Here is a 15,871-nt window from a genome sequence, read left to right as displayed (position 1 = left end):
GATGGTTTAAACCAGTTGGCAAAATATAGATGACCTTATTCTTTGGAATGTCTGATGTTTAATTCCTCGTTCTTGTTTTCGCTGCAATTATTTTAGCACTGCCCTTTTCGCTCCATCTTTGGCTGCTTGTCGATTTCTTTGTGTTGAACTCACGGTGTTGTTGTTGGTGGCTGCTCTTTCTGCATTCGCAGGACAATGACCCGCCGATCAAACTGACAATGAGTTGAGAGAGTTTTATATACACTTTTCTTTCTCATGACATCCATCCATCCGCGAGTGTAAACGCCGATCTACTTCCTATTTGTCCCCAGTTAAAAAGCAATGCCTGCACGCGTGACACTTCTTGTCGCTCTCGACCAGATCCAGTTTCGCAGAATTTGGAAAATAAGAACAGCTTTTCGCCATTGAACAAATTCTTTACGCTCTTGTTAACTATTTTTACGAGCGAAAAATGTAAATACGAGAGCAAAACACTCGAAATCGGCTCTCTCGCAGGCCCTTACTTAGAAGGCCAGGTTTTTCACCTCTCCCGAAAATCCCTAATCGGCGTTCCGCACTACTTTTGCGCTCGACCGGCGATCAAATTTACTACAAAATGTCAGCGTTTTTTAATTTGTCGGCACTCGCAGAGCTGCGAGAGCTAGTTAGGTCTCTCGCTCTCACGTTGAGTGGTTTATTTGAGTAAGCTTCTGGTCTTGTAACCTTTCTATATATAGCTAGCGAGTGGTACACAGAGCGCGCGGTGCATTATCGCATGCCAAGTTAGTGCTCTTGCGCGGCGGCTAAGATGCCACTGACTCTCTGCACCAGCGCTGAACTGCAGCCAGAAAGGCTGCTGCTCAGTGTATTAGCTTGCCATATGTATATAAAACGCGCGCTGTGAGGCTAATAAGTATTCTCGGCGCAGGAGAAGATCGGATATTTTGCAACTTATTTATTGGCACACGCTCCAGCTCGGAAGGCGCCGGCTTCATTCAAAAATAAATTTCCAGTCTTAAAATTGCGAGACGAATAGGTGATAAAATTTATCGTAGAGGGAAAGAGAAGATGAAACGATTACAAAAAAAGAGTCAATAAGTGAGTTACTCCTAAGACTGGTATATATTTATGCAGTATAGCAAGTTTCCCCTTTCCTACGAATTTTCCTGCGAAATTTTAAAATAAATTCGACAGACCATCTTTTTTCCTTTCCGGACAATCTATTTTTAAAATATAGCTATACAAGCCAACAATTAAGATTATTTTGCATTGTTGGGTACAGCAAGTAGTTCATTTGAGAAATTTAGCATGTATGTATTTATCTTTAAAATTAGGACCGAGGAACAGTTAAATTTCAAATTTTGTCAAATTTCTCAAAATATTGAAAGAGGTTTCAATTATTTCGATCCCTCTTGTTGCGATCCATCCAATGGAGGGCGAATTTTGAGGGAAAATTCCGAAAAATCCGTCGGGATTTTACAGTAGGGAGACAATACTTGATTGGCATGCAAACATTTGAGCCAATGTTCTCGAAATTTAAAAATGGCAACCTGGAGATTTTTACCTTTTTCCTCATTCTTTGATAGAGTAAAGTCGATAAAGTTTTTTCACAAAGCCTTACTTTAAGTCTGAAAAATTAAAAATGAAATTCGAGGGTTGTATTAATTTCATGTTGTCACGACAAGTTGCTCAATCGATTCTTATCTCATTCTGTTCCCATTCCAGTTCGTGCGAAACTTGCAACGCAACATTTCCGAGAAATCTACTCCTTTCGCGCGAATCTCATTCTTCATAATATTCTGGAGGCTATGCTGGAATAGGCCGAGATGGTGCATCCGATACGCTCAATGCCCAATGCAGCGCGCAGCACGAGTGCATTTGTTACTTTTTCCCCGGAATGATGAATGGCTGTGTTGAGCGCTGGGTGCGTGGGTTTGTTTACATTTATGCAGCGAGATGTAATATATTTCACAAACGCAATTATCCAACGCTCACACTAGATGCACTCGCTCGCGCTAAACGTTAAATTAACCAACCTTCTGTTCTGTTCGCTGTCCGCTCCGCTTATTCGCGCGTGCGAGAGAGAGAGAGAGAGCGGTGTTGCCTGCCAGACTTAATTTATATTGTTTACAATTGAATGTGGCTCTCTATTGTTACATAATTCACTCGATCCCACTAATGGAAAGATTAATTGTCATCGCAGTTACAATAATAATGCGCAACTCGCCTCGGAGACCCGATAAATCGCGCGGCAATTAACTGTCGCTCGTAAAATGCGGGGAATGAGGAAAATCGCGCGGTTTACTCTCGAAAATTCGCGTTAAAGGTTTTCAGCAGCTCGGCCGGCGCCTCTCTCCTGCGTGCTGCGGCCGCTCCGACGCAGAAATAAGCCGGGGCGGCCGGTCGGCAATTCGCTTTTCGTCAGCCGCAGCATCCAAACGCCGGCCGTGGCACACGTTTAGATAAAAATGCTCTACTTTTAACTATACGAACTGAAGTTTCCGAGAAACACAGACGCACACACACACACACACCACTCACACAAATAATGCACACGCAGCTTAGCTGGTCGATTTTAAAAATATATTAGTGTGTTTAGACCCTTAGGTGTGTGTTCTGCTTCTCCACTCTAGCCGGTCGAAGCTTCTCTCGCTGTCTATATATTTTTAAAATAGATTTCATCGTGAAACTCGGCTATTTTTACGCGCTTAACGCCTCTAAATGAACGTGTTTACTAATACTATGCATTTTATGCTCAAGTGAAACGTGTGGTTATCTTGATTGATTTGATTTATCCATTACCTTCGTCTTTCCTTGCATAAAAAAGTAAGGCGAGGAGGAAATACGATTTTTTCATTCCAGGGTTACGGATTTAAGACAATAGACTTTTTTCTTTAGGTCTGATTTATTTTTAAAACACAACTCATGCAGTTTGAAGACACACAAACACCATCATTGGAGCCCTAATCCATCTGGAATTCAAAAATAAATGTCTGAATCACTCAATTGCATTTATTGGCGTTCCATTTAGATTTTATAGGTGGCTATTTGAAACCTGTTGGCTTTATACAGGGAAAAAGTCAATTTAATTTTGATCTTAAATCTTTTAAGCGGATTCTATTAAATTTTCTCGATGCTTGATAGTCACATTTTTCACCTTTGTTTATTTTGTAATCGGAACTAAAGGCTATGCCGGGTTTGATCAATAAGTTTTCAGTTGATATTATGATTTTGAACAGGTTTTTGTCCCCCTTCAATTGCATCATTCGCAACATTTTTATTATGGTTTCGATTGATGGATTTCAACTGCCAGGAAAGCTCTTCTATATTTTTGAAGTTGATTAATTTGGGTTGACAATTTAAAATAATTCGAATTGTTCGCTGCATCAAGCAAATATCAAATAGTTTCTTCAACTTAAATTAAAATTTTGGCAATTTACTCAAAAATTACCAGCACTTGACCAAATTTTCTTGGCAGATTTCGATTCCTCTCGTCGAGATCTGTCCAGCACTGTATAAAACCTTTTAGGAAAACTCTTCTTTTGTGAAATGAAATAGGATTTCAAGTAAGGAGACAGTCCTCACTATTTTAAAACCATGCTAACTTTGCAGCAACTTTTCTAAAAAATTTCCAGCGCTACTTGGTTCAATTTTGGCAACAAGGATTTCCAGGGTCTTTTCTACATTAACCATTTTTTAAGTAAAAAATCCTCCTCCGAAGTTGGAACTCCCTGGCAGTGCCTCTCCCTCCCCTGAAATTTCGAATCTGGCTCAGTGGAATGCAGAATTATCCGGCGGCAGGCCTCGAATTCGCATTCGCGCATCCATAGCTGGTTTCCGCGTGATTAATTACGCGCGACGGTGCGGGACACACAGAAGAGAGAAAGAGAAAAAGGCTGGCTCGCGCGCGCCGGGAAAGAAGACAATCTGCGCGGCGGCGGCGGCGAAGGCAGGTTGGATCATTGAACAGGCTCGGGGGAGATGAATAGGGTTTAGCAGGTGCTAGACGGCGTGAGTCAGTTGCGAGAGCAGTCTGATATGCCTTGCGGGCGGGAGGGCGGACGGGCGGTCGGACGGACGGTAGGCAAAAGGGGGTTGACGGGGCGGCGGCTGGCGCGCTGCCACGCCGAACCCATCGAGACGCGCGTCCGAGTCCGTCCGCCGCTCTCGTCCCGTCCGTCTCGCTCGCTTTTCGACGCAAAAAGCGGCTCAGACCGCGGGACACGTCACTCTACTCTCGGCCTGCTCTGCTCTGCGCGCGCGATTGCAGCCTCTAATAAATTTTAATTCGGCCGGCCATCTGGACGCGTGACCCCTGAAGGTCAAGTGCACTCTGGGAATGGCTTAGCTGTCAATAAAGGCCAATTTTCGGTTGCCCGGCTGTTGAGTGCGTCTGCCCGCCCGATCCGCGATCAATTTTCGCCGAGTTCGCGCCCTTTGCTGCTCAAGTGACAATTTCAGCCGGGATTTGGCAGCCAATTGGCTTTTAAGTCATGGGAATGTTTGTTTAGAATTTGACCGCTGGCTGCTTATGATTTTCTGCTTTATTTAAACCAAATTGTTACATAATTAATTTTTCCCACCACACGTATCAGAACTTTTTAACACAGCTATGAAGCATTGGAAATGAGATTAACGATTAAAATAAACTTCCACTAGTTAAGATTCCTCCACAAATCCTGATTTTTAAAGAGATATGGCTGCAAAACCCGAAAAATGAATTAACTCATCCAAGGGAGTAAAGTCTCGGTAAAATTTACCTACTGTGTATGAGGGTATCTGTTAATTAAAGTGCAATAGTAATCCAACCCTAACTTACCCTCTACGATTTCCCACCCCTATAAAATGGGAATTTTCGATTTTTCACCTACTAAGGACACATGAATTTAGTTCCAATGAGTCAATATCACCTTTCAGTATAATTCTCATGAGGGGTACCACCTCCAAACAACCCCTTTGCAACGCCGAAACACAAGCAAAAAATACCAATCCAAAAGATGAAATTTTACTTAATTTATTTTATTTTGATTTTATGTGTTTAGGTCTTAAACACTAAACTGATTACAAGGGAAAACGTCCACGTTTGCCGAACCGCTATACTTCCACCAGAGGGGAACGTGCAAAACGCAAAGAAATTAACGCTAAAAAATTGCCAAATTCTCAGGGGCCAAGACGAGTCACCGCTTGGCTCTGCGTGCCCTTTCTCGCTCGAATCGCCTCGCTCGTACATTCTAAACAACAATATCACGTACTTACACTTAGTCATAGTCACTCAGGGTTCCTGCGGACCTCCACAGGTCACCATGGCCGCCCTGATCGCTCACAAACCGGGAGCTAGCGATACGGACGTCCAACTCGACTCTGAATGCGTGCGAACCCACGCCGCGCTCTGATTGGTGGAGAGCGCAGCTCTGTCCTGTCGTGTGATGCGATGCACTGCCACAGCCCACAGCTAACGTGGTCGAATGCTTGTTGAAGCCAAAAATTCAAATTAATTCTGAACTTGAACCAGTTGCTCCCGTTAAGCCGTTAAGGTAAAATGGAGGGATTTTACAAAGGACACGATGTCCACGAAATGCAACTGCCAAGCATAGTTTTTTATGTAATAAGAAACAAACTCAAAAACATTTTCACGTTCTAAGGAAAACTAGTACAAGTTTAGAATTGTATTGTACGTCGTCTTTTAACAAACAAATTAGGCTTGAAATATCGGCAGTTTCAAAAATACCATGCGCATCCTCTTGGTGGATCTCCAGACCGAAAACAGCTAAAATAATAATAATAATAATCTTTATTGACTTTTCACACTCACAAATTTGTGAATGCAGCTTTGAGAGAGTTGCCGAATTCCCATACCGAGTATGTGTTTACAATGTTTGAAGTGTGTGTGAGTGAACGATTCGAATAATTGCTCAATTTAAAAAGTGTGCGGCGACGAAATCGCGAATGCCAACGGGACCACCTTGCTGCCGAGAGAGCAAAAATTTCTTTTTCAGTACATGTTTTGTGTGTCTTGAGAGCTGGTGCCGCCGCCGGACAGAGAGAAGGCGATCGCGGCGCGTTAAATTGAATTTAAAAAGAGTTAACCGTGGATTCCAGGAATATTATTCAGACAAGTTGACGAAATATTAGACCTCCGCGCAGCGCTGGTTTGTTATAAAACTTTTTCTGAATTCATCCAGTGCGCGCGCTTTATTTTTAATTCCTGTTCAACAAGATTTTTATGCGCACGTACTTATACACGCCGAGCGTACGCTCTGGCATTATTGTGCATATGTGTGTGTGTGTGTGTGTGTGTGTGTGCCACTTCTTACCCGCTGCTGCTGCTGCTTTAAACAATACACGCATACCGCATGTTATTACACAGCATTCACTTAGCTTATTTATTGCTCCGCTAAGATTCTCAGCATTTCAATTTAGCCTCTCTCGCAAGCCTCTTCGCACAATCGGAGACGCTAATCGCTTCTTTAGCTAAATGACTCAACTCTCATCAACTTTGGCTCATTAACCTGTTGGGTTTTACCCTATTTTTCGTTGTTATTATGAAGAAAATCGAGTCGAAAAGGTTTTGCTTGATTATAATTATAAAAATTTCCTAATTGGGCATGGTGACCCCATCAACTAAAAGTAATTATCGTTTTTAATCTGTAATTATGGATTTTTTAATTATTCGAATCGATTTTGAGAGTTCTTACAATGAAACCCCACATGCCTTTTCCTTGTCATCATAATACAGTTTATTATATAGATGTTTTTCATTTAATTCCCCAGTTGTTTAAGCCCCGAGAGTGTTCAAACCCACCAATAGATGGAGCCAGTGGTTTCTTTCGATTGCGATTCAAGACTCAATTCTGCTGCTGTGCATTCTGCTTCTAGGATTATTTTTCTTAACGTGCTGAAAACAAAAATCAGTCCAGCCATTCTCCGTAGAAACGTCGGAAGAGATTTTTTATTTAAAAAATTAGTGGTTTTCACGATTCTTCGGCGATTGGCATAACCGATTTAGATTTTCAGCACGTCAAAAGAAAACATATTAAGTGAAGAACCCACAGTGGCCGGATTGAGTCTGAAACCGCAGCGCAAGTGCCTTATAATCGAAATTATACAGTGGCGCCATCTGTTGGCGGCTTCGAACAAATCTCGATAAATATAATTAAAATAATAACACATCCCTTTGTGGAAACTTCCTATAAAATCTTAATAATTATATAATTTTATTTCGAAGTCAACGTAGAACGTGTCAATTAATGAATTGCTCGATCGAGGTAGCCAATATTCACAAAACTAATTATTCTCGACAAGCATGCAAAATATTTAGCCTTGGCGTCGGCGGCGCGCGAAAAAGGAGCTGCTCTCTCGGCCGACAAAAAATACGAAGCTCTGGCTGGCTCTCTAATACCATCATCACGTATTTATGTTTTTTGCTGCACGTGTTGCTTTGATCTTTTTATGCTCAAATATTTATTCTTGCTCCCCCACCATGGCGGGCGGGCGGACGGACGGGTGCGAGCACAGATCTATCTATCCTTCGCGAGTGCGGCCAGCCAGCCAGCCAGTGTTCCACATATATTGAGACAGCAAGTGAAAAAAAAGGGGCGAACCACCTTGTTACTTAATTTTCATGACACCCGATGGCGAATGCCTGCGCCGCTTTTTTTGTCTAATAAAATGGATAGACTATTATGGAAATCGCTGCCCGATTTCTCGGAATCGGATCGCGTGGCCCGGCGTCTCATTAATAATTGGACGTGTTTTCTTTTTCTATTCCCTTTTTGAGGAATTCTGTCCGAATTCCGCGTAATGAACTACGGGACTGTCGTGGCGGACGTGCTGTGCCGTTGGTCGCACGGAAACTTTGTTGTGGTGCGTGTAGTTTTCTCCCAAACAACAACAGTAATCACTACCGGGCCACGCCACACCGCTCATATTTTTATTTTGAAACTCCGCCAGACCAATGGAAATATATATTAAACACTCGTGCCTCTGGATTTCTTTGAAAGGTCGTTGACCCCAAGTCGCAGTCAAATAATTTTGAAGGTCGCAATTCCGAAATTAATAGGCATTCGAGATTTCCGCACCAACTATTACAACTAGTAAGTTATTCATTTTTGAGTCTATTATTTGTGAAATTTAGCAACAGTTTATTTTTACAATTAAATCAGGACCAAGAAACAGTTAGATTTCAGATTCAACCAAAATTAGACAGTTTTATCAACGATATTTTAGCTTGATTTCGATCCCTCTCATCGCGGTCTATCCATTGGAGGAAAAATTCCATAAATTGAGAAATAAATCGTGGTTTTAAAATTAATGGCTTGCCGCTTTCTCAAGTTTATTTGGCTTTTTCCTAATTTTTAGATAGCATTTACTATTTCGAGTAAAGATAAAAAGGATTTTGCCTTAAATTTTCTGTAAAGCATTTCTTTAAAGAAAATTCCGGACAATCGAGGACGTAAACTCTGACCATCCAGCTGCGTGAGAAATTTAAACAGGAGCCGAGACAAAGAGAGACGCATTTTGTACACATTTTCCCACATTAGCAGAATTCGCAGAATCCAGATGCAAAGTTCAGGCGGTAGCAACAGAGAATCAGCGGAGCGAAAATGTATCTTGTCAAAATAAAGAGAAATGTTTTGCTCGGTGCTCATGTTAGCCGCGACCAAACGGTGGTCAGCAAGCAGCGGCAAACGCTCATTGTTCCCTCTATCCTCTGCGCTGCTTGTTGTGTGTGTGTGCAGTATGTAAGTAGACATTGCGCCAGGTCAGTTATTCGATATGCTTGACTGCTTTTTGCCTCACTTCTTCCTCTTCTTGTTAGAAGCAGCGAGTGTGAGAGTGAGTGGTGCGCCTGCTGGTGCTAAATAATGATAAGACACTCGTTGCTATACACACTGCCAGGATTATAAAGTAAAACACGAGCGGCGGTTTCCTCGCCGAGAGCTGATTGTCGTTTTAAATTCCTTATTCGTGTCGGGCCGCGTATAAATACACATTTAAATGGTCTCTCTCCGCGGGGAACTTCTACAAGTTGGAACAATTACAAATTGCACTCGCGAGAATTTCGAGTATGAGGAAGTGCAATGAAATTTATCGCAATAAATGGGAACAATATTTTTCATTTGCTCAGCAGCCCTTAAATTTATTTATTTTGATATGCTAAAACCTATATCGGTTCAGGAAATCGCCACCGAAACGTGAAAAACATTTTATTTCAAATAAGAAATATATCGCGACATTTTCAGCACTTCAAAATAAACTTTTTTAAGGGCAGAATACACAGCAGCAGGATTATTTCTTGAATTAAAAATTGTGAATTGGCCTGAACAAATTTGCGTAGTGGTATAGTTTTTAAATTAAAATATGTTCTGCAATGCACCAGAATTTCGACCCAATATCATTTTTAAATTCAGAGATTTCGAGTTTTGAAAATTTTAACCGAATATATACATTAAATTCGGTTCTATGGAAGCTAGAGAGATGTGATTTCGACCGAAAAAAATGTCTTAATGTCCTATACAACTTAGAACGTCGAAAATTAAATTAATTATAACTAAAAATTTAATTAATTTAAAATTCAAAGAAGATCCCCTTTGATTTATATCTTTTTATTCTTGCTATCAAGCTACTTAAGTAAGTTCTGTGAAAAATTCCCGGTGCAATTGTGTTTAGTTTTCGAGATTAGCGGTGGTACGCCTCCATCTGCTTTAGACGTTGCACCGGCCGCAATAAAAATTAAAACTTTTGCGGTGATTATCTTAACTGGTGAGGAATTTCGTTGATTTAGCCAAAATCATTTTAAAATTTCCCTGATTTTCGAATCTCCCTGCATATCGAGGCATATGTGATGCGAAATATTACGCGATATGGCGCGTCTCAAGGCTCCGAGAGCCGCTGTGGCTGTTCCCTTTGGAGCCGCAAGTAGCAGATCAAAGGAGACATGAAACAGCAGTTATTTATTGTTGCGACGCGCATACAGGCGATTTCGCCTGGTTTTATCATCTCACTCGCGCCCCTATATTAATTACTCGGGCCGACGGAATTATCGCGACTCTGTTAGCGCCTTCGCAGCTTGTTAAAAACTCGATTTCGCGCGCCGCGTGTCCCATTATATTTTATGTGCGCGCGCGATTTATCTGCTTTAAAAGGATTTTATCTATTTCGAATCTCGACCGACGCCGCCGCGTAATGTCTTCATTCGCCTCCCATCCGCCATATGCGGTATACAAATTAGCAACTTTATATTCAGCACCAGTTGCAATCAACATTTATTAAATGTCCGGCCCGCTTTATCGCTGCGTGATATCTTATTCGCCGCTGCGGCAGCCCACTTTCTGCACCGTGTGAGTGAGTGTGTGTGTGTGTGAGAGAGTAAAAACGCCAGCCACTTTCCCGGTGAAATGGAAATCTGCCGACTTATCGACTGCGGCCAGCTTGATTGCCTTTGTAATTAATTTGCAACCTGTCCAGACATTCATGCATCACGTTCTTTACGAACTCTATTTCTTTATGATGGACAACATTTTTCTTAAACTGAAGATGAAAATAAATAGGCATTATGGGTCTATACTTTGTATATTTTTGTCAGAATGGTAGGCTAAAGAAAAAAATAGAAAAACGGTAAATTTCCAAATCATTATTAATTTTTTGATAAAACTAAACAATTTTTTTCAATTTTTTTATCTAAATAATGAAATTTATAATGACAAGGAAACTCTTAGGATTCGATGTTTTAATTTTTGGTAAATAAACCATTGAATTCGTGAAAACCGTTAAGTTTTTTCCATTTGAGCAAAATTTCAGAACATTTTACTAAATCAATCAGAATTAAAAATTTTCCACAAGAGAAAATAAAGATTGAAATTTTAAAATCAAGTTCACTTAACAAAAACAATTTTTCTTTTAGATAAAAGTGGAGCTTTATGACATGGCAGTAAGCTCAGAAATTTTTAAATCATTCCTGGCACAAGTCTAAAATCTATGGAATATTCCGGAAAGAAAAAAAATCAATCGATCGATTTGTCTTGTCAAGTAGAAAACCGGCTTCACAATTTGATTTGAAGTCAAAAGTTACTCTACAATATTTTTTAGTCCCAATTCAGCTCTGGAGACTCGAGCAAGTGAGCAACGCGCATAATTGACAATTAGAAGACGGATCTGTGTGTGTTAATAAACGGACAGATCAGCAGAAACGATTCGACCCTTTTTGAGGGTACGGCATACTAATTAACGCCCGTAATGGAGTGGTCGGTCGCCCCTCGTGGGAGCCAACATGTGCTCGAGTGGATGACGTTTTTCTACTTTGCATTTTCCGCCGAAAACATTAATAACGAACGTGAATACCACCCAAGCAAATAATGCTAATTCGCTCTAAAAATGCTCTGCGGAATTAAAATTCGCTAATTTCGGATCTCAGGGCCGCGCGAGTCTGGAAAAGGCAGCGCAGAAAAAGATCGCCGTCCAAATGATGAAATTAGCATAACTCATTATTGCTGCTGCTGCTGTTGCTGTTGCAGAGAGTGTGTGTGTGTGTGCTTTTGCTCATACCTGATGCGTGTACACAGAGGGAAACCGGCAAGCAGCTACACTCTTAATATAAATATCACGTCTGCCTTTCTTCTATATAGAGGTGGTCCTCGGTGGCAGGAAAAAAATCTGCAAAAAGCCGCCTGCAGAAAGGATTTTTTGGACCTCCCACTAACTACCTGCTCGCCGACGGACAAGAGCGAGAGCGGCGAGAGCAATCGCAGCCGACCGCACTTTGAGATTTTCGCTGGAATCGACCGAGCAAGCGACGGGCGCGCGATTCTAGTCTTTTGAATATTCAGCAGAGATTCAAATTTTAATGGTGCGCGATTCGAGGAACACTACTTCTCGCGGCGGCATGCAAAATTATTTCGGACAATTGCATCACCTGCGAGCATAAAAACGGACGCGTGTCTTATTAAACTCTGCGTAAGGGGTTAATTTGTTTGCGTGATGAAGCAAACTATGTTGGTAATTGCAGGACTTAATATCAGCGACTCCAGGAATCGCGAATATTCATTCCAGTTGAAAAATTCTGATTATTACATACTTCGCAGTTTACTGTTTCCGGCGTGTTGATTTTGTTGACCTCCCGTGGTCCCAATAAAACCGCCGCCGTGCGGAAAACATGGTTTCCATGCACCGTGCTCATTAATTGAAACGCCAGAGCCGCTGGGAAGGTGCGAAAACCAGCTAGTGGCGCCTCCTAGCAGCCCGTTGAGTTATTTTAGCATTTATAGTCACTAGATTAACCACCTTTTTGTCATCTCTGTCGTTGGGAAACTTGTTTTAGATACCCGCAAGGAAGGTCGACACATAGGATAGGATCCTATTGTTGCAATTGCCTTGAAAATACTTGTTGCTCATCCCTTAGAATTCAGTTGAAGCCAAAATTGAGCTAAGTAGCCCTGTAAATTTTTTAGAAAAGTGGCTGCAAAGTTAGCATGCTTTTCAAATGGCGAGGACTGTCTCCTTGAAATCTGATTTTATTTCGCAACAAAGAATTTCCCTGAAAGGTTTCATACGCTGTTGGACAGATCTCGACGAGAGGAATCGGAATCTACCAAAAAATGTGGTCAAGCGCTGGAAAATTTTAAGAAAGTTTGAATTTTTACTGTACCAAGGTTCTTTTTATTGGTTTTAACAAATTTTTAATCGATCAACTGCTTAATTGCATCCAACAATTCAAACAATTTTCACTTGGCGCCCTGTATCGATCCACTTTCAACCTTTCGTCAGAAGTTCCCGGCATAATCGCCAGTGGCACAGCGAATTATGATTTCTTTGTTGCTCGGTGTCTAATTTCCACAACCCTATTCGAGTATGCAAAAACGCGGCCGGTGTGTCTGTGTGAGTATGTATGTATAAAATATATAATATCTGCGACGGCGGCGGGCAGAATTTTCTCAGCACCGAATATTCCTCCGTGCTCTCAGGCAGAGCACTCACATAACAGGTGGCACACACACGGGCGGCGATTGTTGTTGTCCGCGAGAGAGGCCGCGCCGGTGTGTCAACAAAAACAGTCTTCTTTCTCTCCTCTCCAGATCGGCCCGGCGAAAATGATTTTGGCAAGCGATTGCAAAATCGGCGGCGGAGGGGCGGCCGGAGACGGCGGCCGGTCGTTCGGTCGGAATTATACAAAAAAAAAAAAATGTATATGGATGTGTCGGTCACGCCATCCTCCGCCTGATGGTCGGTCGGTCGGCCGGTCTTTTCCCATCGGCTAGACTGCATGGCTACTCGGCGGCACGGCCTTTCTCTCTCTCTCTCTCTCTCTCTCTCTCTCTCTCTCTCTCTCTCTCTCTCTCTCTCTCTCTCTCTCTCTCTCTCTCTCGCTGGCCCCGAGCTGTGTCTCTCTCCCGCTCGCTCGCCGGCCGCCTCTTTGTGTGTGCGCGTACTGAAAATAATCAGGTCAAATTACCATAATATTATTTACACAGCGGTACTCTATGCTCTGTAATTAAATTTCTTTCTGCATAATAAACGCTGCGCAGTGCTTTCTAACTAACAAGTCGCGCGCCTTTTGGCGATATTGCCAAGGCACGCCGCGTGTGTGGTGTGTGTGTTTCTCTCCGCCCGGGCTCGCGGGACAATTTTCAGGCAATCAGCCGAGTAAATTAAGCGGTAATTCTACACATAGAGTGTTGTATAACTGTGGTTTTGTACCCAGCTTTGATGGACGTACTCAAACATTCTTTTTAATTATACACAGAGCATAAAACATGTGTTTTTTACTCTCAAGAAGTCTTAATTAGTTTTATCTTTTTAGTTATTGCTCAAAGTTGAATCTTTTTAAAGAAGCAGAGCTTAACATAAAATTTTCGAAAAATCCTTATTATCTAAAAATAAGGAAAAAAGGTGTTAAAGTTTCGCTGATCAAGCAGTGGCTCCTTACTGTAATAAAATTAGACAATTTTTCCTCGTAATTCGCACGCCATTGGATAGATCGCGACGAGAGGGATCGAAATTAATCGAAAAAAGGTGTAATTTTTTGCTAAATCTTAAATGAAACTGCTCCGTTGCTAAAATTTCACAAACATGTTTTTGATGTTTTACCAAATTGAGGTTTATTGCAATAAACTGCAATAAAAAATATTCACGATTTTTTTAGAATAATTTGAAATTTATTATCCTCTGTATTTTGGATTTGTTTGCTGCTGATGTGGTAAAGGAGCCTATAAAATAAAAAATAATTTTTGTCCTCAATATTTTTGACTCTAAACTGGCTATCCTGATGGTTGTAAATCCGCACATCTGTAGAACCATTGAGCCTTTTTTAATTTAATTTAAAAGAAGAAAAACAATTTGACAAATACAAGTCCATTTTCAGTTTCTATAAACATCTTAAAGAGCAAACTACTCCTTCTTCGCGTTACTACAGTTGATATAAAACGTCTCTTGATAGACGAGTAGGCTTTCGGCTGGATCGCAAGTTGTTTGCACATAATTTGTTTCCTCTCACTTGGTGCGCGGTAGTAAATTAGCGACTATTGTCTGGAGTGGACGAAGACGGCGCATAAAAGCTTCAGCGGCGGCACTTGACAAACGCTCACTCGCGCTCGCTGTGGGCTTAAAGAGGGAAAGGGGCAGTGTCTGTGTGTATTTTGAGATGGAGTGTCCTTGTCTAACATGATATGGATGTCTTCGCTCACTTCTTTCTCTCTAAATCTCTCTACTTAAACACTCGCACGCTCGTCTTTTATTTACTCCTCTCGGCCTTTTTTATCTGCTGCTAAAGTAGCGGCAGCAGCAGCAGCAGCTCCTCGTCAAGTGATATATCAGTTTAAAAATAAAAATCAATTTTCAGCGCCCGCCTGCTCGCCCGCCCGCCTCTTTGAGATGTTTGCTCATTAAACCGAGCGGTAAAGGGCGCGTAATTGGGCTTGTAGGTGACAGCCGCGTTGTTTTTCGGGGGTTAATTCGGTGCCCTGTGCTATTTTAAGGCATCAAGTTGATTGGCTTTCTGGAAGAAACTGTGTCACAAGAGTCTCTCAAAAATATTTAAAATAATGCGTACGTGCGCTCTCCGAGCTTCTAGAACGTTCCACACACACACATAAAAAATTACCAAAATAAAAAAGTAGATGTTTACAATCTCATTTTAATATAATTTGCCCTCGACGATCGCCTGCCTATTACCACACACAGGCGCGTTCGTTCGACCTGCTGCTTTTGCCAAACAGGCCGTTTTTTAATTCCCACCGAAGCGAGACAAACGCGATAAAAGAGACAGGTCTGCTTTGCTCGCTTGTTATTAATAGCCGCGGCACGCAACACACACACACACACACACACACACACACACACACACACACACACACACACACACACACACATATTTATACCAGAGAGGGCCGTTCAATAGAGCAATCACCATCAACACTTCAGAAATTCGGCGTGGCTGATTTCTCGATTGTGCTGCGCGATGTGCACCATCATCCTGGGAATCTTTTCATTTGACCGCCGCTGGCCTAACCAGTTGAACGGTTCGGCATTTTTCTCCCTTCAGAGGTGCTGATGGTGTCGGATAAATATTTGTGTTGGCTCCACAAGGAAGCAGGCACGTGCTACCACTGTGTATGCGTGTGTGCGTGCGTGCACTATGTGAAAGGGAAAAAAATCAATGCTCCTTCTCGTTGCTAATCACATGCTTTTCCGCATTTGTTGCAGAAATCAAGTATCCGACGGTCACACTGCAGAATGTCACAGTCGGGACCAAGCTCAAGCTGAAACTCACCTGCCACTACGACGGCAACCCGCTGCCCCTGATCGAGTGGTACAAGCGGGGAAGGCGGATTGAGCCCACGAAAAGGACCAAAATTGTAAATAGAAAGTGAGTATCAGTTTTTCTTATTCCAAACCCACA

The 15,871-nt window shown here is 41.9% G+C and overlaps 1 protein-coding gene across 6 annotated transcripts in view; it reads left to right on the top strand.

The window, feature by feature from the left end:
- Positions 1-15,871, top strand: part of vn (vein) — a 60,124-nt gene that overhangs the window by 28,721 nt on the left and 15,532 nt on the right. For all 6 annotated transcript variants that reach the window (XM_065486650.1, XM_065486649.1, XM_065486654.1 and 3 more), the window contains exon 2: positions 15,676-15,838. In XM_065486650.1, coding sequence (XP_065342722.1) covers positions 15,676-15,838 — 163 coding nt within the window. The remainder of the gene's footprint in view (positions 1-15,675; positions 15,839-15,871) is intronic.

This window comes from Cloeon dipterum, chromosome 3 (assembly GCF_949628265.1).
Source record: "Cloeon dipterum chromosome 3, ieCloDipt1.1, whole genome shotgun sequence".
Lineage (NCBI taxonomy): Eukaryota > Metazoa > Arthropoda > Insecta > Ephemeroptera > Baetidae > Cloeon > Cloeon dipterum.
The sequence above is the reverse complement of the archived record's forward strand: the minus strand, read 5'-3'. Positions and strand labels throughout refer to the sequence as shown.